This window comes from Schistocerca piceifrons, chromosome 2, assembly GCF_021461385.2.
Source record: "Schistocerca piceifrons isolate TAMUIC-IGC-003096 chromosome 2, iqSchPice1.1, whole genome shotgun sequence".
NCBI lineage: Eukaryota > Metazoa > Arthropoda > Insecta > Orthoptera > Acrididae > Schistocerca > Schistocerca piceifrons.
Window position 1 is genome coordinate 609312908 of NC_060139.1, and position 22571 is coordinate 609335478.

The 22571-nt window shown below is 40.8% G+C and overlaps 1 protein-coding gene across 1 annotated transcript in view; it reads right to left on the minus strand.

Moving 5' to 3' along the window:
• The window catches only part of LOC124774949 (chromatin assembly factor 1 p55 subunit), a 42131-nt gene that overhangs the window by 12903 nt on the left and 6657 nt on the right, over nucleotides 1-22571 (minus strand). Inside the window, exons 2-3 of the mRNA XM_047249658.1 lie at nucleotides 22243-22390; nucleotides 676-821 (exon numbers count right to left, since the gene is read on the minus strand). Of these exons, the coding sequence (XP_047105614.1) occupies nucleotides 676-821; nucleotides 22243-22390 (294 nt within the window). The remainder of the gene's footprint in view (nucleotides 1-675; nucleotides 822-22242; nucleotides 22391-22571) is intronic.

Below are 22571 nucleotides of genomic sequence, written 5' to 3' on the forward strand. Positions count from 1 at the left end.
AACACGACACACAGAAGAACTGTGGAAGAAATAAAAGTAAACTGATGGATAATGTTTGCCATGTAGACTACCAAATATTTAAGATACAAAATGCATGACTATATTCAATACCTCTTTTCTAATGTAAGAACTCCTTCAGCACTGCCAAATTCTGCACTTCTCAATTTCATAATCCAATAGACAAGAAAGAACTAACCACAAGTCTAGAATGTGAGTAAATAAAACAGACTGCAGACTGTTTGTAGTAACATGAATTTGATTTGATATTAAGTCACCATAAGATACGCAGAATGTACAGATAACACAAGTAGACAGTTAACTTCCTTTCCTTAATCACAGTAGTACTTCAGAACAAATATCATTTAGTTAGGAAATTTGGTTTAGCAATCAACCAGTGTTGTTGTAAATGAGGTGTTAAGTTTCTAAAGTGTTATTAATTTACCGAGTAGTAAATAATGCAACCTTCCTGTGTTCATTAGCGAAATTAAATCAAGCCAAAACATTTCTCAGGCATTTCCCTGTCAGTTCCAAAATAGTACTACTTTGTAACTTTCATAGTGAGACCAAAAATAAAAATTAAAAAATTTCAATGAGTTAGCACAAAAATATAAATTCCAACCAACAACACATTTAAATGAAAATTTAACAGACACTGATTATGCTCACTGATATTACCTCCTTTCTCATTGTCGTAATGTGATGCATCAAACTGTGCATCTTCATTTGGCAACTGAACACTAGCAATGAGCAAATGATTCTGCTCATCAGATGTATGTGTGCCAAGAATCAGTCTATGTACAGAATAGTCTTTTCCTTCAGGTCTGTAAAGTAAGGTCAAATTTATATATATCAAGAAAGACAGAAATAACATGTATTGTCTCATTCAAAAAACAGCACTTAAGAGAAAATCACTTTTCCTACATGTTTACCATTAATGGAAACTATATTTTCTTCCAATAGCTTTATAAAGAGGATATTAAGAACACAGAATTACTTTGACATTAGCACCAGACATGACAAGGGTAAATCTAATGTATACCGTATTAAATGTAGTCCCTGCATATGATTAGTTCCAGCACTTTACTGCACAATGTCCATGTTTCATATACAGATACACAAAGTGTATTTAATAACAGAAATACTGAATCACACTTCAAAATTTCTCCATTGTACAAATGGCAATAGTAGTCATAATAAACATAAATAGAGGCAAATGGTAAAAATGTTGCCATTTACAAAGTTTGGATAACTGTTCCTGATAAACAATATTATAAGTAGTTATCATCAGTGTGTGCACACACACACACACACACACACACACACACACACACACAAGAACAATCACTATCTTTTGAATGGCGAAGCACAGTTACACTTGAGATAGTCCTTTTCCAATTTTTCCTTATCATGGCCGTTTATGTATTACCAAATTACTTCCTCCACTTTCTGGTTGTTCCATGGATCACTGTTCACTTTTAGCAGATACTGACTCCAATAAATCCTTTAAGAGATTATAACACTGACTCAGTAATGCATTAAATTCACAAACATCATATTGCCAGCAACATGATTATCAAAAATATTTATTCTGACCTATTAACAAGACAGAGCAAAGATAAAAAAAACTTGTCAGCACAGTAAAAAACTGTTTGCTCTCAACAACCCCACAATTTCTCAAGATATTATGAATTACTTCTGGAGTCCCATAGCTCGGCAGCACAACTGATGCTTAATCTTTGTTAGTGCCTTCACCAAAAAAGTCAGCTTGCTGCTTGTTAGTATTGTTAACTTGACACTGAACTTCTCAGCAATAATTATCTTACAAATACAGAGGTGCCTTAATTCCATTTTGTTTCAGTGTGATGCACACCACTGTGGCTCAATGCAATTATCACAGAACACACTTTGTTTTTCACTGTGTTCGAAACAGAATTCACAGAGCAATTGTTGAAGGTGTACTGCTTTAGGCTGAAGAATGTTAGCTTCATCAATATCACCCTACAGGAATGCGGTTCAAACATCCATGTGTTCAATGGCTGTCCTTAAATTTCGTACCCGGTGGGTTTAGTAGCTGAATTTAATCCAAAGAACAAGTGGGAACATTACATCAAAATCCTCTCCTGGTATATGGGAGTAATATTTTGCAACAAAGCAAGCCTCAGTTTCACGATGTATTTCTTTGAGTTTTAATACTCATTTGGAACTGCCTTTATGTCTGGTCGTAAATCAAAAAATCCCAGTCTCATTTTAAAGTAATGACAATCATTTAAGATCTATTTTTCACAATCACGACTCAATGCTGCTTCAAATAAGCAAGACAAATATCATTAAAATGTTTGGGGTTCAGTTTTCTTTCATGTGATATTCTAATTTTTGACTGCACACTGTCCCTATCTCTGCTGCCATTTGCTGACTTTTATATCAATTCAGTTAACTTCGGTTCTATCCACAGTAGCAGATTTTCTTGGTTCCATTGCTTTTTCCAACACTATTACATACTGATGCTGGCTGAGCATTGTCTTTCCATTATCGTCAATCTGATTACTGTTGATGCTGTTCCCACAGTGGTAATTTGAATTTTCAATGAAGTGCACATCAGCAAGCATCACAATTGTGTTTGGTGACTTTAGATCAGTGCAGTGGTACACTTCAAACCTTCATTAATATCCAAACAGATAAGTTCTTTGGTAAAGATTCTTCAGATGAAATGCTGTGTTCACAGCTTCATCATCTGTCAAATCAACCGTGCCTTTTCAATTATCATTCCATTCATGCATTCCACAACTCCATTTTGTTCTGCTGTGTGAGAAAAATTGTGAGTGAAGATAACAATCATACATGTCATCTATTTGAGTTGCAGTTGCTACTGATGTTCCAGAGACAATTACATTTTTTTTAATAATATCAAACAATATGCGCAACTGACACATTGTCAGGTGACTGACTAAGTCGTCTCCAAGTCCTAGAATATACGCAACAAATCATTATTATACACTTACTCTGTCACTGGAGGTAACTGAGATGAATGTTTCCGTAAGACAGCTGTTTTGCTACTGCAACTTTTGCAGTAGTTGTTGACTGGAAATTATTCAATGAGTTATTTGTTATGTGTCGCGTACATTCCAGAATCTACATACGAGCCATCACCATGCAGTTAGAGTTAGCAATGCATTTTCATTTTCAGCTTTCAGAGTTCACAGAATTGAAAATTTATTTGGTTTCTTCAGGCATTTCACTGATTCTTGAATTAATCACTAGTAATTTTGAAATCTGAAGCCTCAATCATTATTAATGGTCAGAAACCTATTGGAAGTCCACTTATCATTGTAGCAACTAAGAAATCAATTGTTTTCTTACCAATACTTCAAATTTGTTGAGTAAGTGACAATTTTTGACAAATATTGATACATATTTTTCCCAGATGCCAATTGTACATTCACAAGCATTGTAGCAGCCCAACATAATTGTAACATCTATCATTGAACGTAGATTGTAAATTTGGATCTTCATCAGTGTCAGCAATTGTTTCCCATCGTCCCTCACATTTTTGCTACATTTCTACCTTAAATTTCCTGTTGTAGCTAGGCATAACAGTCAGCTTATCAAAATTAAATAGTGATTGTGCACCCAAAACCACCTCTGATACATTCTAGTTTAGCAAACAAAGCTTGTATTTTCTAACAAAAAAAAAAAAAAAAAATTTACAATCACACTGGAAACACACCACACTAGGTAACTCAAAACTAAGACCACTGACAATTTATGCCACACCAATACAGGCAATCTTGTTTTATCTGATCAGATAATATAGGATTCTCCCACAGTACAACCAAAAATTCAGTAACACACATAACTGATTCTGTTCTTAAGCTGCCTGGCTGCTTTAGTGTAAAGTGCTTGTGTTTCTGGTGCTTTCTGCAGGCTTGTTTGCTGAGGTGAGGTTGACACTGAGGTTCAATGACAACAACTACTGAGTTGGTCTACATGGAGTCCAAGGTTTCATGTCTGTGCAGGGCATCTGGTGTCACTAAATACGCCAATTTGATCCATTCCAGTGATACCATCAGTGGCTTACTGTCGCTTATTATTTGCATCATATGTTCACTGTGTGTGAGTAATTGAAAAGGTTCAGACTGGCAGTTGTGATGATGGGCACAACGCATCTGTCCTTGACATAAAATGTGAGCACATTAAGGTCCTTGTAGATTAATACTTTATGATCTCCATGGTGAGATGTTGGCGTGGGTATAGCTTTCACATTAGGATCTTAACTAGCTGCAGTAAAATGGGAGCTCTGGTTCAAGTAACAGCTGTTGAGCTGAAACATATTTCGATTTCTCCAAATATGGTTTGAAAACCATGCCGAGGCCCAGAATGGCCAGTGGGAGTGCTGCTTTTACATTCTGATTAAAATTACTTTGTGACTGTGTGATTGATTGCAATGACCAAGAAGGGAGGTGGAGGGTGTTGCCACAATGTAGCAAATCATGACCCACAAGGCACTGAACATACCTACAAAAAAGGCAAAAAGGGAGCATGCAGAGCTCTACAAAAAACGATGACTGGATGATGGCTGACGTCTTCCGCTTGACGTGCTGGAACATCACTCATGAAGTAATTTTAATCCGAGTATAATGTCCTTTACCACACACTACCATTCTGTTGCTTGCAGGATTGCAGCTGGTTATATAGTGGTGTTGGAACCCACACAACAAAGGTTACAACAGTTCGAGAAACAACCAACTCAAATTGTCACCCTTGATCTTAAGGGTCTGATCTCAACAGCCTGCATAGGAAATTCAATTCATTAGAAAGATTATTATTAGACGCAAGTTTATATCAATAGCCACAAATCTATAGATAACCCTTCGATGGTGGACGCTACCCCTCAAGAGTTGTGTGCTTGAGGGAGACACTCTGTTGCTTCTGGATGTCCTTCCATTGGCTTATTTACACACCTGTCAACATTGCACTGTTGACACGCTTTACACATTCTCCACCACTGGCAACAGTCATTTCTAATGTTGGGCCCCACAAGTTCCTGTCAGTTTAATGGTGGCTTTAGTGCAGGGATGGAGTAGGTTATGAATGTGGTCAAATATTGGTTTACGTAGCATTTCAGGCACAAATAGTCTGGGCGAGAGTCAAGACATCACACACCAAATAAGGTCTTTGGTACCTATTAACTGTATTTCAGTTGGAGGGCAGCTGAACTGCTTTGTACTTATTCCTGCAGCTGTTTGTGGATTGCACTGCACTGCACTGTGCTGATTGAAATTTATTGTACAAGCAATCAGAGATTACATTTTCTGCCCGTATAGACATCAAATGGTCTGGTTTCGACATAAGGGCAGAAGTGCCACGCAGTTTAACAGGTGGCCATCAGATTTCTGTCCTATGCACTGCAGTTGGTTTGGAACCCTGCCAGTGTCTGGTAGGAAAAAATCAAAAGATTTTCAACATCCAAGAACTGCATGGAAGGCTGCACCAATAGCAGCTGGCTAGTCTCCCTCCACTGCTAATGCTGGATTACAGATCAGGAGAAACTTTTGTAAACTGGCTTGTCTTTTTAAAGGTGTGTTGCATTTCTGGTGTCCCTGACAGGATGTATCAAACTGTGGTATTACCTGTCCCCAGTGCTGCTGTCAGCGGTGTATCTGCTGCTGACTGCAGATGACAGCAGTATAGGTTAATAATACCCAGGAATCTATGTTTGCAGCTGAAAACCAGTTGGGCATTTTTAAAGATCTAATCTTCTTTGAGAGGGCAATTACCAGTCAAAGAAACCGTATTGGCGAGGAATGTTACTTTTTTGCACACAATGCTGTTTTATTGACACAAACCATATTTTCGTATCCTATCTAAAATATACGGATCTCATGTAATGGTGCTGTCTTGGGAAACAAAATATCGTCTAGATTGAACAGAACAGAAATTCAATACCCATTGCACTTCATCCACAAAATATTACGATGAATGGGCAGCTTATTTTAGAGCAAATAGCATGTGCAGATACTCCAAAGCTCAGATGGTTTTACGTGAATGTGGTTGTGTGGATGTCTGACCGCAGGCATCTGCTTTATGCCTTTTCAATCTGCTTATAGGCCTTTTCACAGCCAATCACACTAAAATATGTAGTTCCAGCTAAAACATTCATGAAATCCCTCATGACAGGGACTGGATGGCAATCAGGGATGGTATCGCCAATCAAAATACAGTAATCTCCACAGGGACTCCGTGTGCCATATATCTTCTTCACTGGATTTAATGCCGACACCCACGGGCTATCAGACTTATGTATGATGCCTATTTGTTGGTTGGTTTGAAAGGGGGAAAGGGACCAAACTGCTTTGTCATCAGTCCCTTGTTCCTATTGTAACAATTTCACAAGGGAAAGAATAAAACAAACTTGACATACAGCACAATACCGAGAGGAAGGAAAAACCACAAGAACGACAGAAGAGCAATGAACACTACAAAGAACAAAATGTAACAAGAAAAACACAGTATGGCAAAAGAAATAGGTAGAAGAGAGTAAAACAGGAAAGCAGATTATCGTGGCTTGCTGACCACGAAAATAAAACAATAAGCCAGCCAGCCAGTCAGCAACACATTAAATCCTCCACCCTAAAAGCACTTAAGGTGGGGGACACTGAGGGACAGAGGACATGCCCTAAAACTTAGATCAAATTATAAAATCCACCCTCACATATAAAACGTGAAACCAAACCAGCCGATGAGGCATCGTCTGCTAAAATTAATGATAACGAGTCTAGTAACCGAAGATGATGTCTCAGGGCAGCCAAACTAGTACCGTGCAAAAGAATATGGGACAATGTCGAGCGGGCACCGCACCGACACTGACGTGAATCTTCACAGCGGAGGAGGTAGCCGTGGGTCACCCAAGTGCAGCCACTGTGGAGCCGGCAGAGAACCACGAAGACCCTGCGAGAGGCCCGCATGGAGGACTTGCACACATTCATAGTCTCCTTAATAGCACACAGTTTGTTGTGCATACTGAGACTATGCCATTCCATGTCCCAAAGCCGAAAAACCTTGCGCCGTAATAATGAATGCAGGTCAGTTATTGGAATGTCGATCTCCATAAGCGCTTTCTGTGTAGCCTATTTGGCCAGTCTCTCAGCAAGTTCGTTGCCTGGGATTCCGAGATGACCTGATGTCCAGACAAACACCACTGAATGACTGGACCTTTCCAGGGCATAGATGGACTCCTAGATGGTCGCTACAGAAGGATGACAAGGGTTGCATTGGTCAATAGCTTGTAGGCTGCTCAAGGAGTCAGTACACAGAAGAAATAACTCTACAGGACATGAATGAATGTGCTCAAAAGCATGAGATATATCCACCAGCTATGCAGTTAAAACAATGCAGCCATCGGGCAAAGAATGCTGTTCAATATTTCCTGTGAATGTAGGTGAAGCCAATGTCACCATCAGCCATCGAGCCGTCAGTGTAAACCACTTCAGAGCTTCGGAACACGTCAAGAATTGAGAGGAAGCGGCAGCGGAGAGAAGCGGGAGTAACGGAGTCCTTAGGGCCACGTGAAGGGTCCGGCCAAAGCTTCAGCTGAGGTTTCAACCATGGAGGTGTACGTGAATGGTCCTCGAGTAGAGATGGTAAAGGGAAGGACTCCATTTCACACAGAAGCTATCCGACGCAAACCACAATCTTAAGCCCTGACCTGGGCCACTGACAAGGGAGATGAACTGCAGTGGCTGGAAAAATGAGACAGTAATTCTGATGCTCAGGAGAGCTACAAATGCATGCAACATGGCGAGCAGTTGTGCTACAGGAAATTTTGGATAAAACTAGGGAGCGGGCCATGCAGACCCCACTCATACAATGAGGCAAGGATATGATGTCACCAGGTTGTGTCTTAAGCTTTTCATAAATCAAAAAAGACGGTAACAAGTTGTTGGCATCTGGAAAAGGCTGTTCGGATGGCAGACTCAAGGGAACAAGATTATCACTGGTAGAGCGACCCTGGCAGAAACAGCCCTGGTATGGAGTCAGTAGGCCACATGACTCCAGGACCCAACCCAACCACCAACACACCATCATTCCAGCAGCTTACAAACAACGTTGGTGAGGTTGATGGGCCGATAGCTATCCACATCAAGCGGGTTTTTATCAGGTTTGAGCACTGGAATGATTGTGCTCTCCCGCCACTGTGATGGAAAGATGCCATCGCACCACATCCAATTTTAGATGACGAGGAGATATCGCTGTTAGTTGGACGAGTGATATTTTCTCATCTGGCTGTGCGTCTGATCCAGCTGTGTCGGGGCAATGTGCAAGGGTGCTGAGTAGCTCCCACTCTGTAAATGGGACATTATAGGGTTTACTGTGGCGTCTAGTGAACGAGAGGACTTCCGTTTCCATTTGCAGTTTGGAAGTGCAAAAGGCCAGGGGGTAATTCTCTGACACAGGCTCGAGCATAGTGCTCAGCAAAGTGCTAGACAATCACGTCTGTGTCTGTAGATAACACACCATCGATGCTGATGCCAGGGGCACCTGTTGGAGTCAGGTACCCAAAAACACATCTGATCTTCGTCCAGACTTGGGAAGGTGACATATGGCACTCAATGGTCAAGACACCCCTCTCCCAACTTCCCTGTTTCCCTCTTTTTATAAGCTAGCAAACGAGGACACAGAGCCGTTTAAAAGCTATTAGGTGCTCTAGGGAAGGGGTGCCACTTACGTTGCTGTAGAGCTCACCAATGCTCTTTAGTGGCCTCAACGATTTCCGGCGACCACCAAGGTACAGTCTTTTGCCGGGGGCACCCTAGGGAACAAGGGATAGCGTTTTCCGCAGCAGAAACCATCGTTCTAGTGGCCTGTTCAACCACCACACCAATGGTACCACATGGGGAAGATTCAACGGTGACAGCAGATATGAAAGCTTCGAAGTCTGCCTTCTTTAGAGCCCATATGTGTAGGCATCTGTCAGCATAATGCCGTGGGAGTGACAGGAAGATGGGGAAGTGGTCACTACCACACAAGTCATCTTGGACTCTCCAGTGGGCAGATGGGAGAAGTTCTGGGCTGCAAAGTGATAAATCAATGGCCAAATAAGTGCCATGATCCACATTGAAATGTGTAGGAGCCCGAGTATTTAGGAGGCAGAGATCGAGCTGAAACAGTACATTATCAATCTCTGTACCTCAGCCAGTAAGAATCTTGCCACCAACAAGGGGATATGGGGATTAATATCTCCCAAAAGTAGGAAAGGTTTAGGGAGTTGATCAATCAGTGCAGCCAAGACATTCAGGGGTACCACACCATCTGGAGTAAGATACACGTTGCACACAGTTACTTCCAGCGTAGTCCTTAACCTGACAACCACAGTTTCAAGAGGAATGTGAAGGGGCATAGGTTCACTACAGACTGAGTTCAGGACAGACACAAACTCCACCTGACACACTATTATATTCATTACGGTTCTTGTAATATCCCCTATAGCACTGGAGGGCAGGGGTCCGCATTGCCGGGAATCAGGTTTCCTGGAAGGCAATGCAGAAAGTAAGTGTAAAGCTTCACAGTTGCAGAAGGCATGAAACGTTCAATGAGGCAGTTTATTCATCAGGGTCACCTGCTGCCACTGACTTAGTTCCTATTAGTGTATATACATTGCATCTGAGGGTCCAGCAAGATCTAGGTCGTCAGTGGACGTCGGAATCTCCATCCCATCCTCAGATGCAGAGCTTGTAGGTAGCGTGGTGTGGGTGCCAACACCATTTCCTTGTTCTTCTGGGTCTTCATTTCGAATTTCTCTTGCTGCTCCTTAGATTTCTCTGGGTGGGAGGGCTTCTTTGATTCAGTCTTAAGACTGAGGAGGATCGTGAAGCCCCGAGACCAGCTGCTTTTGGGCACTTCAGCCACTGGCAGGTGTCATCTTTCCCACTAGTAGAAACCTGGGAAGGAATGGGCCCCTTCATAGTGAGAGGAGCCAAAGAAGACTTCCACTTCTCCAGCTGAGAACTGGGGACTGATGTCCCAGATGAGGGGGGGGGGGGGGGGGGGGAGGGGAGGGGGGGACACGACAGTGTTCCCTAGGTGGGTGGTGTAGGAGCAACAGGGAGACAGGGAGGGAAGTGCCCCCCACCATCGAGGGAGCAGGTGTACTCTTAAGGCTCAGAGCCAACTAGAATTGACTGAACGGATGGGGCTAGAACTGTTCTCATAGCGGCGACGGAAGATGTCAGAGGTACGGGATGTAGGCAGTCAAATTTGCTCTTAGCCTCAGTGTAGGTCAGTCTGTCCAGGGTCTTTTATTCCATGATTTTCCATTCCTTCTGGGGAATCCTGCAGTCTGGTGCGCAAGGGGAATGGTGCTCTCCGCAACTGACACAGATGGGAGGCAGAGCACATTAAGTATTGGAATGTGATGCACATCCACAGTTGCGACATATAACACTGGAAATACAGCGGAAAGACATATGCCTGAACTTCCAGCACATAAATCATCGCATTGGGGAGGGATATATGGCTTGATATAACACCAGTATACCATAACCTTGACCTTCTCGGGTACTGCGTCACCCTTGAAGGTCAAGATGAAGGCACCAGTGGCTACTTTATTATCCTTCGGACCCCTATGCACATGCCGGATGAAATGAACTCCTCGTCGCTCTACGTTGGCATGCAGCTTGTCAGACTTTAAAACAAGAGCCCTGTGAAATATAATACCCTGGACCATATTTACGGTCTTATGGGACTTGATGGAAACACAAACATCCCCAGCTTGTCACAGGCAAGTAGTGCCCGTGACTGGGCAGATGATGTTTTTATCAAGACTGACCCAGAGCACATTTTGGACAATCCCTACATCTCCCCAAACTTGTCCTCTAAATGCTCCACAAAAAACTGAGACTTCGACATGACGGACACCCCATCAGCTCTCGTACATACGAGGTACCGGGAGGAGTAAGATTTGCTGCCTTCCTTAGCCTGGAGTTCCTCTCATGGTGTGGCCAGGGAAAGGAACAGTTTGGGGTTATACTTCTTCGCATTGTAGTTGGACCTCAACCGCTTAGAGACTGCTGGTGTTGGGTCACCAGCAAGAGATAAAGTAGTACGCTTTGTTGCGTGTCATCAACCCTGATGGCACCCACCCCAACCAGGGTACCTCACCACAGGCGCCACCCAGCCACCTGGCAGGACGGCCATTGCCGAGAGTCCCGATGCCCCAGGGTGATGGGCATCTGTTCCTTGGCATACCTGGGGAGTTAATGGCGGAGGCATCAGCAGAGCGATCCCTGTATACGCAGGGGCTACAAACAATATGGTACATGGCGGCCTCACCACAACAGACTGGCTACCATGCTGGATATCAGGTACAAACTAGCAAAAGTCCATTATCAATGTCAGCAAAGAAAACGATACTGCACGGTGGATGGAGGAAAAAACACCCACGAGGGTGACCTTGCCCAACAGCTGGAGAATGAGTGGAAGTGCAGATCTGCGTCAACGAAGGATGTGAGAGGTCTCGGCGCATGATGGACACGATGCACCATGTAAGGCGCACTTCCTCAATTGGCTTGCTCTACAGGAAAATTTAGAAGAATGGAGGTCAAACCCGACGGGGGACTGTCACATGTGAGACTCCTTTTAGTCGCCTCTTACAAGAGGCAGGAATAACTCAAGCCTATTATAACCCCAGACCCGTAGGGGATGCCCATTTGTAACATTTCCTCAAATTCTAATTCTTATGAGGAGAACTGGTCAGGTGCCCATTTATACAGTCACTGAAGAGACCAGTTGGCCATGTCCCGTCTTCATATGGTGCTCTGCAACATACAGTCCTTTAAGCAGCCAATTAACTTCCTGTCTAGCTTCTAGTATAACAGAATTATGGTGGTGTGATGGTATTAGTAGCTCTTCTGTCTTTATTACATGTGACCACCTCATTGCAAATCTGTGCTGCACAGAGGTTTGTTTCCAGTTCTTGGTGGTGACTGGAATCTGCTCCCAACAGAGCAGCTCAATAAAGTTCGCTAGCACGAACCTCCACTTCAACCTCCAACAAACCGAGATCAACTATTACTTCTTTTCAACCATATTTTGTAATGGGCAAGTTGACTTAGTTATGAATGAAATTCACCTACCATACTGCCAGGAATACAGTTCATCAAAAATATTTATTCTGTGCTAATTACAAGACAGAAGACATGCACTGTGCATCACTAGCATTTTTGCTTAGCAAAGCTTTCCTTTTTGTCAAAGGCCACTGTAATATTTCTGTCCAAATAGAATATTTTCCACTTTTGTTGCTTTTTTAAAAAAAAACACAAGCACTTCTCAATTCTGTTTTGTCATAATGCTCAGTACTCTTTCCTTATCCTTAATCTGTGTGCTGTCCTTCCACTACCCCTTTACATTTCTTTCAGCAAGAAGGGCTCCATTCCATTAGCATCTGTTTTCAGCAAAACTTACTCCACTTCTGTTTTCTTTAATTTCTTGTACTCTCCATAATAAAATTTAACAATAAGTTCAACCAAGTGTTTCACAACCCTAAGCTCAAAGCTGTTTTACACCTTTTCCTGTAATTTTGTTGGTTTTAGTTTTTCTTTCTTTATGTCCTGCAATCTCAGGGCACCTAACACATCTAGTACCTCTATGACCGTAAATGTTGTGAAGGTGTCCTAATTTTTCTATATTGCTTCTCACATTAATAAGTGCACAGTCAGAAGAGCTTCCCTAGCACTTAACATTTTAGGAAACAAAAACACTGGCAGTGCCTTTTCAAGTTTTTTTTAATCATGCGTATCACTTGAGAGTTGAGAGCATTAGGCAACAATTGACAAGAACATGGGAAAGAAAATGGCTCTGTACACTATGCGACTTTAACTTCTGAGGTCATCAGTCACTTAGAACTATTTAAACCTAACTAACCTAAAGACATCACACAACACCCAGTTATTACGAGGCATGACCGAAGAGAGATTGGATTTAATTTATGAACGAAGAAAATATTTAAGGACGTAGAAGCACGTAGGGTAAGATAGATGTCTACAGGAAAATTAAAGACACCTTTGGGGAAAAGAGAACCACCTGTATGAATATCAAGAGCTCAGGTAGAAAACCCGTCCTAAGCAAAGAAGTGAAGGTAGAAAGGTGGGAGAAGTATATAGAGGGGCAGTACAAGGGCGATTTACTTGAGGGCAATTTTATGGAAATGGAAGAGGATGTAGACTAATATTAAATTGGAGGTATGATACAGTATGAAGAATTTGAGAGAGCACTGAAAGACCTAAGTCAAAACAAGGTCCCAGGAATCTACAACATTCCATTAGAACTACTGATAGCCTTGGGAGAGCCAGCCATAACAAAACTCTTACATCTGCAGAGCAAGATGTACAAGACATACAAAATACCCTCACAAGAAGAGGACACCTAGTCATCATCACCAAATTCATCCAAATTTATGGTACATGTAGGGCATGATGATAAAATGTCCCAAGTGGAAACTCCAGATGGCCAAGCATTTACGAAATAAAAGGAACTATGATACAGATCTATCACCATGAGCAGCTTAATTGTCCCTGTGACACTGCGCTTAGGAAGCAGTGTCTGGCTCAGCAGTAAGAGATCGGATTTGCATCGAAAGGGTCACAGGTTTGACCCCACCCAGTGGCAAATGTTTTTGTGCTCCTTGGCAATGCGTACACTACTGACATGACCATTAACTGCAAAAATGTCAAAACTACACTTACCTCATCGAGAAAGAAGAAAAAAATCACTTCTGGAGAAGTTTGTATCAAACTACATTTCGCTATACATCACCAGCTACCCTCGCACTTATTCTGTGACATGCTGCATTACGCATGGTTCGCTGCTGGACTGTGTGATGAAAGAAGCTGTTTTCAAAATGTCAATCAAGTTTGTTTTTCTATGGAGACAAAAAAACCATGTCACTGCAAAAGATAGCATTTACAACATGAGCAAGATGCAGTCAAAATTATTGCTCCCCCTGTTTCTTTGATGAATATCACCCCAGTATCAATTGAAAAAGAATGGAAATATTGACTTACATGCACGACGTTCCTGTGTATACGTGACTACAATCCCTATTTAAATGTTTGCAGTCCCGCATTTCATCCTATGCCTATACTTTTTGTGCTTATACAAATTAATAAAATAACCTATACGATGTTGCGGTTAATTGTGATGTCAATAGTGTATGAATAGCTAAGGAGAACAAAATTCCTTTTATTTCCTAAACGCTTGGCCATTTGAAGCTCTCACTTGGGGCACTTTCATGTCTCACCACACCCTACATGTACCACGAATTTGGACAAATTCAGCGATGACAAGTAGGCGCCCTCTCCTTCTCAAACTTCAAGAAGAATATAATAATTCCAATTCCAAAGAAAGCAGGTGCTGTCAGGTGTGACTATTACGGGATGTATACGTGGACAAGGAAAAAAATTCCCGGATTTCCCAGTTAATAATACACTTTCTCCCGGGTGACAGTCTATTTTCCCTTATCAATCCTTTGAATGGTTATGGTTTTATACACAGGCATGCAATTTCCCGGCACTTTAGAAAACGGAACTCAGGAAAAAAGACATGCTTTGGAAATATCTTTGATGTGCAGCAACATGTACGCTGCGTATTTTCGTATTACGAAAGCATACATTGGAATGCCAACAAACACCGCATGTTACTTTCCGAATCATCGAAATCGAGATTTAGATGCACTTTTGTAAGCCGCTCGTAGTTCATGTCACGTGAACTCGCTAGCTGATGACAGCGGATATTCAGAGCATAGGACACATGATGATGTCAGCCAACAGCAACACACAAACAGGGAAAGCCAAAAGTTTAAATTAATATACATAGTGTTGCTACAAGAAAAGCAAAGCTTTCACATACAATACTGTTCTCAAGCTGCAAGAGAAGCTAAGCTTTCACATATACTGTTGATCTTTTTTGCATGTGTTACATTTCAAGATATATCACACATATGCGCCAGTAAAATTTTTAATAATGACATAAATGTCTGATCTTCAGGGTTCGAAATTCTTCTAAATGGCTCGTCATCAAAGAGTTGATTTTTAAATTAGAGTCAACTGCTCTGTGATCTAATAAATTCATGGTACATTCTTTCACATAGTTCTACTTATGTAAAAGGATATTTACTTTGAAAGTAACGCTTTTCAAACCAGTATTCGCAATATTTTCCCGCGCCCTGTTAGAAATGGGTTCGTTTCAGCAGTTGCCAGAGAGCGCAGATAACAGGAGACACCGTGCTTGGGTATGTATCATGACATAGGAAGCTCGTATGTACATACGTGTAAAACATTGAAAGATCTTCCATTATGTCACAAAAGAAACAAGACATCAGAGGATACTGCAAGAGCATCCGTATTTCGTGAACCATATTAAAATGTGTGCATTTAAAGCGCATACTTAAAGGGAACATTTGTATGTCCAGATTCCCAATGAAGTAGACCTCAACCAGATATTAAGCTTTTCAGTGTGGTTTTCGGGATGTAAATTTTCTAGGAGCACCAGTACTGTTTTATATCACTTTTGGTTCTTTATTATGACATAATATGACTTATCTTAGAAGCTAGATTAAGGAAAGGCAAACCTATGTTTCTAGCATTTGTAGACTTAGAGAAAGCTTTTGACAATGTTGACTGGAATACTCTCTCTCAAATTCTGAAGGTGGCAGGGGTAAAATACAGGGAGCAAAAAGCTATTTACAATTTGTACAGAAACCAGATGGCAGTTATAAGAGTCGAGGGACATCAAAGGGAAGCAGTGGTTGGGAAGGGAGTGAGACAGGGTTGTAGCCTCTCCCCGATGTTATTCAATCTCTATATTGAGCAAGCAGTGAAGGAAACAAAAGAAAAATTCGGAGTAGGTATTAAAATCCATGGAGAAGAAATAAAAACTTTGAGGTTCGCCGATAACATTGTAATTCTGTCAGAGACAGCAAAGGACTTGGAAGAGCAGTTGAATGGAATGGATAGCGTCTTGAAAGGAGGACATAAGATGAACATCAACAAAAGCGAAACGAGGATAATGGAATGTAGTTGAATTAAGTTGGGTAATGCTGAGGGAATTAGATTAGGAAATAAGACTCTTAAAGTAGTAAAGGAGTTTTGCTATTTGGGGAGCAAAATAACTGATGATGGTCGAAGTAGAGAGGATATAAAATGGAGACTGGCAATGGCAAGGAAAGCATTTCTGAAGAATAGAAATTTGTTAACATCGAGTATAGATTTAAGTGTCAGGAAGTCGTTTCTGAAAGTATTTGTATAGCCATGTATGGAAGTGAAACATGGACGATAAATAGTTTGGACAAGAAGACAATAGAAGCTTTCGAAATGTGGTGCTACAGAAGAATGCTTAAGATTAGATGGGTAGATCACATAACTAATGAGGAAGTACTGAATAGGATTGGGGAGAAGTGAATTTTGTGGCACAATTTGACTAGAAGAAGGGATCGGTTGGTAGGACATGTTATGGGACATCAAGGGATCACCAATTTAGTATTGGAGGGCAGCGTGGAGGGTAAAAATCATAGAGGGAGACCAAGAGATGAATACACTAAACAGATTCAGAAGGAAGTAGGTTGCAGTAGGTACTGGGAGATGATGCTTGCACAGGATAGAGTAGCATGGAGGGCTGCATCAAACCAGTCTCAGGACTGAAAAGTCCAAAACAACAAACAATGCTATAGATGCTAGAAGATTAAAACATGCACTTGAAATGCAGCGAACAGTTGAAACTAGCCAGTACTATGGAATTAAACATTTCGTTTCAAATAAATTGACTGCCTCTGCGGAAAAGGTTAACAAAAGTCAAATTTCTTTAGCAAACAGACAAAAATAACTATTGTTCTGCAAGGCGATTAATTATTGACTGTCAGAAAGGTGGAAATAAAATAAAATCTGAAACTAAAAACATATTTTAGCTTTCCATAATTATGTGAATGTACTTTAATTCACTTTATAGCTCCCGGCCACAGATATCCGTTTTGTTTTCATTTGACGCGAGAGTAAACGAAGAGGAAACAGCAAAATCACTAAATGTAAACACGGGTCACGTGGAGACTACCACTAGAACTCAGACTGCTCTGTGCATCAGCCCTGGATCTATGACATTTGCGAATCGGGTCAGTACTAAAAAAAATCTAATTTTCAAAATATGTTCATCTTGAAGTGCACATCTTTCGAGGAAATGTAAGACATATTATTTGGTCTTAAGTGTGCCAAAGTGCAGTGCCACGCCTCTTCATAAAGCATCCGAACTATATTCTGGAGAGTGGAAATTGAAATGTCCTGAGGTGCCTCTCCTGCTCCCAGTCGGCCGGTTTGACAGCCTGCCTCTCTTTAAAAAAATCTCGCAATTAATAGTGGATGGGATTATCTGTAATTGAGAGAACAAGAACTCTTCAGAAAATCTGAACTCTCTATTTCCTATTAGTTAATAATTTGCTGTTTTGTGTGACATAAAAATTAAATATAGCATATATAAAACCAATACTGACAAGAGATAAGCAAGAAATTACAAATTTCTTCAAACCTTAGCTCCTAGCATTTTTTTCTCTCTAATCTTGCTACAGCTTTACATGGCGTGCTTTCCTTTCTGCAAAAGAATCTATTACATCATCAAAGTTCGTCAAACATTTTGCTACATGAAAAATCGAAATGTCGTTATCTAATGCTCAAAAGCTGTTAATACAAATAATACCCAAGACTGGTGTGGTTTCTCGATCTGATTACGTCTATTCTGTCACTGTCTGCTAGATAAAACAAAATAGACCTTTCTAATATGGCAGAAATTTTGTAACACATGAAATAAACGAGACTGTTTTGGCACAAATGGCCATTTTTATAACACGACAGAATATAATCCACAAAGTACCAATATCAAATGCCTATTAGGCCTGCTACAAGCAAAGAGCTGTATGTTATGAAATAGTTTCACATTTCATTCATACGCACCAGCTTCTCAGGCACGAGATCGAAAAGTAGTATTACGAAATTTTTATATACATTTGGAATCGTCTTATTCTTCCATAATTTGTGTGATGTCCCCGTTTCTTCTCCTTCCTCGTTCTAACAAACAATCTTGTCATCACCAATTCTGTAGCTATTGCTGCCACTGTCAAAATGTGTTCGCTGATTAACTTCACTAACCCTGCCATAATCACAGGTTTAGTTATCCTGCGATTATTTTCCGGTTAGGCATTATTGCGTGTTTGAACAACACTTTTCCGCGTTACTTCCAGAGCAGAACTTACACGGTTGCTAGCCTGGGACCGTACTACTGGTCCTTACTAGTGTAGCAATCTGGCCAAAAATTTTCTGTCAAAATTTCGTTTTCTTGGATACACCGAGAGGATAATATGTAATCTTTCTCACCTGTTACTCCTGTCAGCCATTTATTTCCATTCTGGTAGTCTGAATCTATGGATTTCACTAGTAATTATAGCAATTCTGATAATTCGCAAACCCAATCAACCACATAATCAGACAGCAATTGGCATTCATCCGTTTGGCTTTACTTCCTCAGCTATAGCCCCGTCCCCTTTTGTCTGCGGAAAGTTTATTGTTAGATGTGACGAGGATTCTCCTGACAGAGGCATCACGTACACTATGCATGCATTCAAAAGGAAACTTATGAATCATTTAAAATCAACTTAAAATGTGTTCAAAAAGCAACAGGCAAGCTTTTCAAAATCATATGAATAATCGATAGGCAAACGTGCGCAGGATGCTAGGTGCTTTGTGAAACAAGTCCCCCCCCCCCCGGAGAACATGAATTTGGCGCCCCCTTTTCCCAGTAGCATCTAGCTGCTTGCTGCGACAGCTTGCACAGCCTACAGCCACATTCCTGTTGCCAGAAGCAGGAGAATCTACTACTCAAACGTGACTCACCTGCGCATGTGCATGAGCCTGCTAAAACAAATCAAATGTAAACAGTTGTGACTTCACGCTCATTGGAGACAATTTGTTGTTATGAAGCACTGCATAGTCTTCCTAAAGCCTTTCACATATTTTCAATTGGCAGACGCTTGCATGAGCACTGTGTGTCATTGTTGTATATGGCTCATTTCCTTAGCAATATATTTTCGTTTTTTTCTCTCGTTTATGTTTTATTGTTGAAGTATTATTCTGGAGTAGAGGGATACAGTAATATCCTTTGATAGAGTATCGGTTCTTACCAGTCAAAATTACAAAAATTTAACTGAAAACTAAAACAATGAAAAATTCCCAGAATTCTAAAAATATCCCAGGTTTTTCCTTGTTTTCTCTCGGATGAAAAAATTCCCGGGCTTTTCCCCGATCTCCCGGTTGTCCCGAGTCGTATACACCCTGTATTATAAACTACCAGTTACACAATTTATAGTTGCAAATTTCTAACATGAATTCTATATAGAAGAATGGAAAACTAATAGAAGCTGACCTCAGGGAGGAACATTTGGACTCCGTAAAAATATAGGAACATGTGAGGCAATACTGACCCTATGACTTATCTTAAGAAGATGGAATAAGGAAAAGCAAACCTACGTTTATAGCATTTGTAGTCTTAGAAAAACCTTTTGGCAATGTTGACTGGAATAATCTCTTTCAAATTCTTAAGGTGACAGGTAAATTACAGGGATTGAAAGGCTATATACAATTTGTACAGGGAACAGACGTCAGTTTTACGAGTCAAGGGGCATGAATGGGAAGTAGTGGTTGAGAAGGAACTGAGACAGGGTTCTAGCCTATCCCTGTTATTCAATCTGTATATTGAGCAAGCAGTAAATGAAACAAAAGAAAGAAATTTGGAACAGGAATTAAAATACATGGGGAAGAAATAAATGTCGCTGACATTGTAATTCTGTCAGACACAGCAATGGACCTGGAAGAGCAGTTTAATGGAATGGACAGTGTCTTGAAAGGATATAAGACGACATCAAAAGAAAAACAAGGATAATGAAATGTGGTCTAATTAAATCAGGTGATGCGGGGGGTATTAAGATTAGTCTCTCCATTATTCTGTAAGTAAATCGTGCCATTATTTTGATACCATGACACACTACACAACTCAGCTCCTCCTTCCTTTGAAACCTGAATTACTGTATTACATTCTTCCTGAAGTCTGGAGGTGCTTCTCCTGCATCACGTATCTTGCACACCAGGTGGATAGTTTTGCCACAGATAGCGCACCCAAGGATCTCAATTATCCTGAGGAAATGTCATCTACCTCAGCAGCCTCATTTTGAGCTCGGTTGTCAAGTCCTATTAAAATATTCTCAGAGTATCCTATTTCCCACCCCATCTTCACTTCATTCCTCTTCCCATTCCATACTATTTTCTGATACTTTTACCCTTGTACAGATCAACATGTTTTATTAATCTTTCAGCTTCCCCTTTTTTAGTACTGGCTTGCTACTTGAGTTCTCAATATTTATAACGATATTTATTTTTTGTTGTACTGCTGAGGTGGTTGTTTTACTTCATATTTATGTCTGTTACACCACTGCATTCACTGTGCTGTAGCTAGCAGCTCTCCTATGTTGTTATGAAAGCTGCTACTGCATTATCCGTATCTGATTTTCTGTTGATAAACCTGCACTCATTGGACCAGAAATTCTGTTCTTCTTGCCACCATGCATTAGTAACCTCTTTTCTCCACCCCCCGCCCTCCACCACCAACCCGTACACAATTTCAGCCAATCCACTTCTCTTATTGAATTCTCTAATCTACCTACCTGATAAGAAAAATCTAACATTTCACACTCTGAGTCTTAGAATCCAAGATTTGTTGTTTTCCCTGAAGACAACACATTCCTTAGTAGTATGACAAGGCATGATGTACCTTTGTGGTGTTAGTTCCCCTCATTCACTTTTAGCCATGACCTGAGGTCATACAAAATGGCTACAGACACCCTGATGCCAGGAATAACATGCCCCTGTCCAAAACATTCGAAGAATAGGACCTCCCCACCAGTCATCCAAAGTACTGCAGAGCCACGATTCTGCTGAACAAACACTATTGATTAGCAGTCCATGTTTCGTGGTCACAGTTCCACTTCAAATTCATCCATTTGTATTATGTTATGGCAACCTACACATGTGGTGATAATTATCCTAGTCTGGCTGCCACCAGTCTAAGAATGGTGCAGGATGACAATGCTGAAGGGAGCCCATTACTTGTCCTTGGTTAGCATGCACAGAGTTGGAGGGGTTACTATGTGCCAGTAACACCTTCTCAACAATTACGCAACATCTGTCCCCTTCACACTGATCGTTTAATTTTAACAATACAACTGCAACCTGGAGGTTGTTCAACCATTAGACTTGCAACTCTAATCATTTACATAGCAGTCAATTGTGTGTAGTTACACAGACATACAATGCCTTCTAGACGCCTTTTCTTCTTCAGGCAGTGTATACATTCACATTTTCCAGCTTTAAGCTTTATTTGTTTTATTTAATTTGCTTGAAGTGAACAATGGTATGACTGCTTTGGGAAACAACATCCAGTCCTTGCTCAGACCAAGCTCGTGCTCCACCTTGGAATCATGAACAGCGTGCTAATTCTTCAACTCCCATTGTGCAAGCCTAAGTATTTCTGGTGTTTATCTGCTTTTATTCTGCAATTTAAGGTTTCCAGTCTACATCCTATTGTTCCTTTTTGTGGAGCATATAAACGTTTCCTGACGTAATAAAAATGCTAACAAGCATTGGGCACTAATGGTAAAGCCAAGTCTGGAGGCTATTAAATGCAATGGATGTGTGATTACAATTATGGTTATAAACAAAGCAGTATCACAGGTGATGGCAATAGTAAGTCACAAGAAAATTTACTACTAGGGATGTAAGGTGATAGAAGAAAGGTGAAGCAGGAGACACTATATTTACTTATGTCCTCTGCAAGCTAACATACAGAGAGTGGCAGAGGTTGTACTATGTGTACCCATATCATTTTCCTCCCTCCCTGTTTCTAACTACAGGTGGTATGCAAGAAGATCTTTCATTTCCCTTCATCCTCACAATATACCTTTCACTTCCCAAGGAATGTACAAATAGTTCCTACAGCTTGGATATATTGCCTATTTTTTGTGTGGCATCAGCTTTAATAAACATTTTGTCTTCTAAAAGTAAGTGAAGGCCAAAAATCATGTCTCAATGAACTTTCTTTTTGACAGACAAAACAGTTCATCAAACAGATAGAACCAAGAAGCTTTACACTATCATTTGAAGTTACCTTGTCACATCTGGCAACCACTGAGCAGTCAGCGAAGGCCATTCTAAAGCATGAGTCATCACAAGATCATATAAAAAAGGTGTATTTTTCTTCCAGATCTTATATTCCTCATTAATAACTCTCTCCTCCACAGCATCATCAAAGGTTTCTGTCAACAAAGCAAAACACACAATACGATAAAAATTTAACATCATACAATAACAATTTATCTGTACAGCAAAACTAGTACATAACAAGAAATATCTTACGAAGGGAATAATTTAGAAACCAACATTAACTAATACTGCCTGCAATTCGTCTTCATGCCCCCCCCCCTCCTCCTCCTCAAC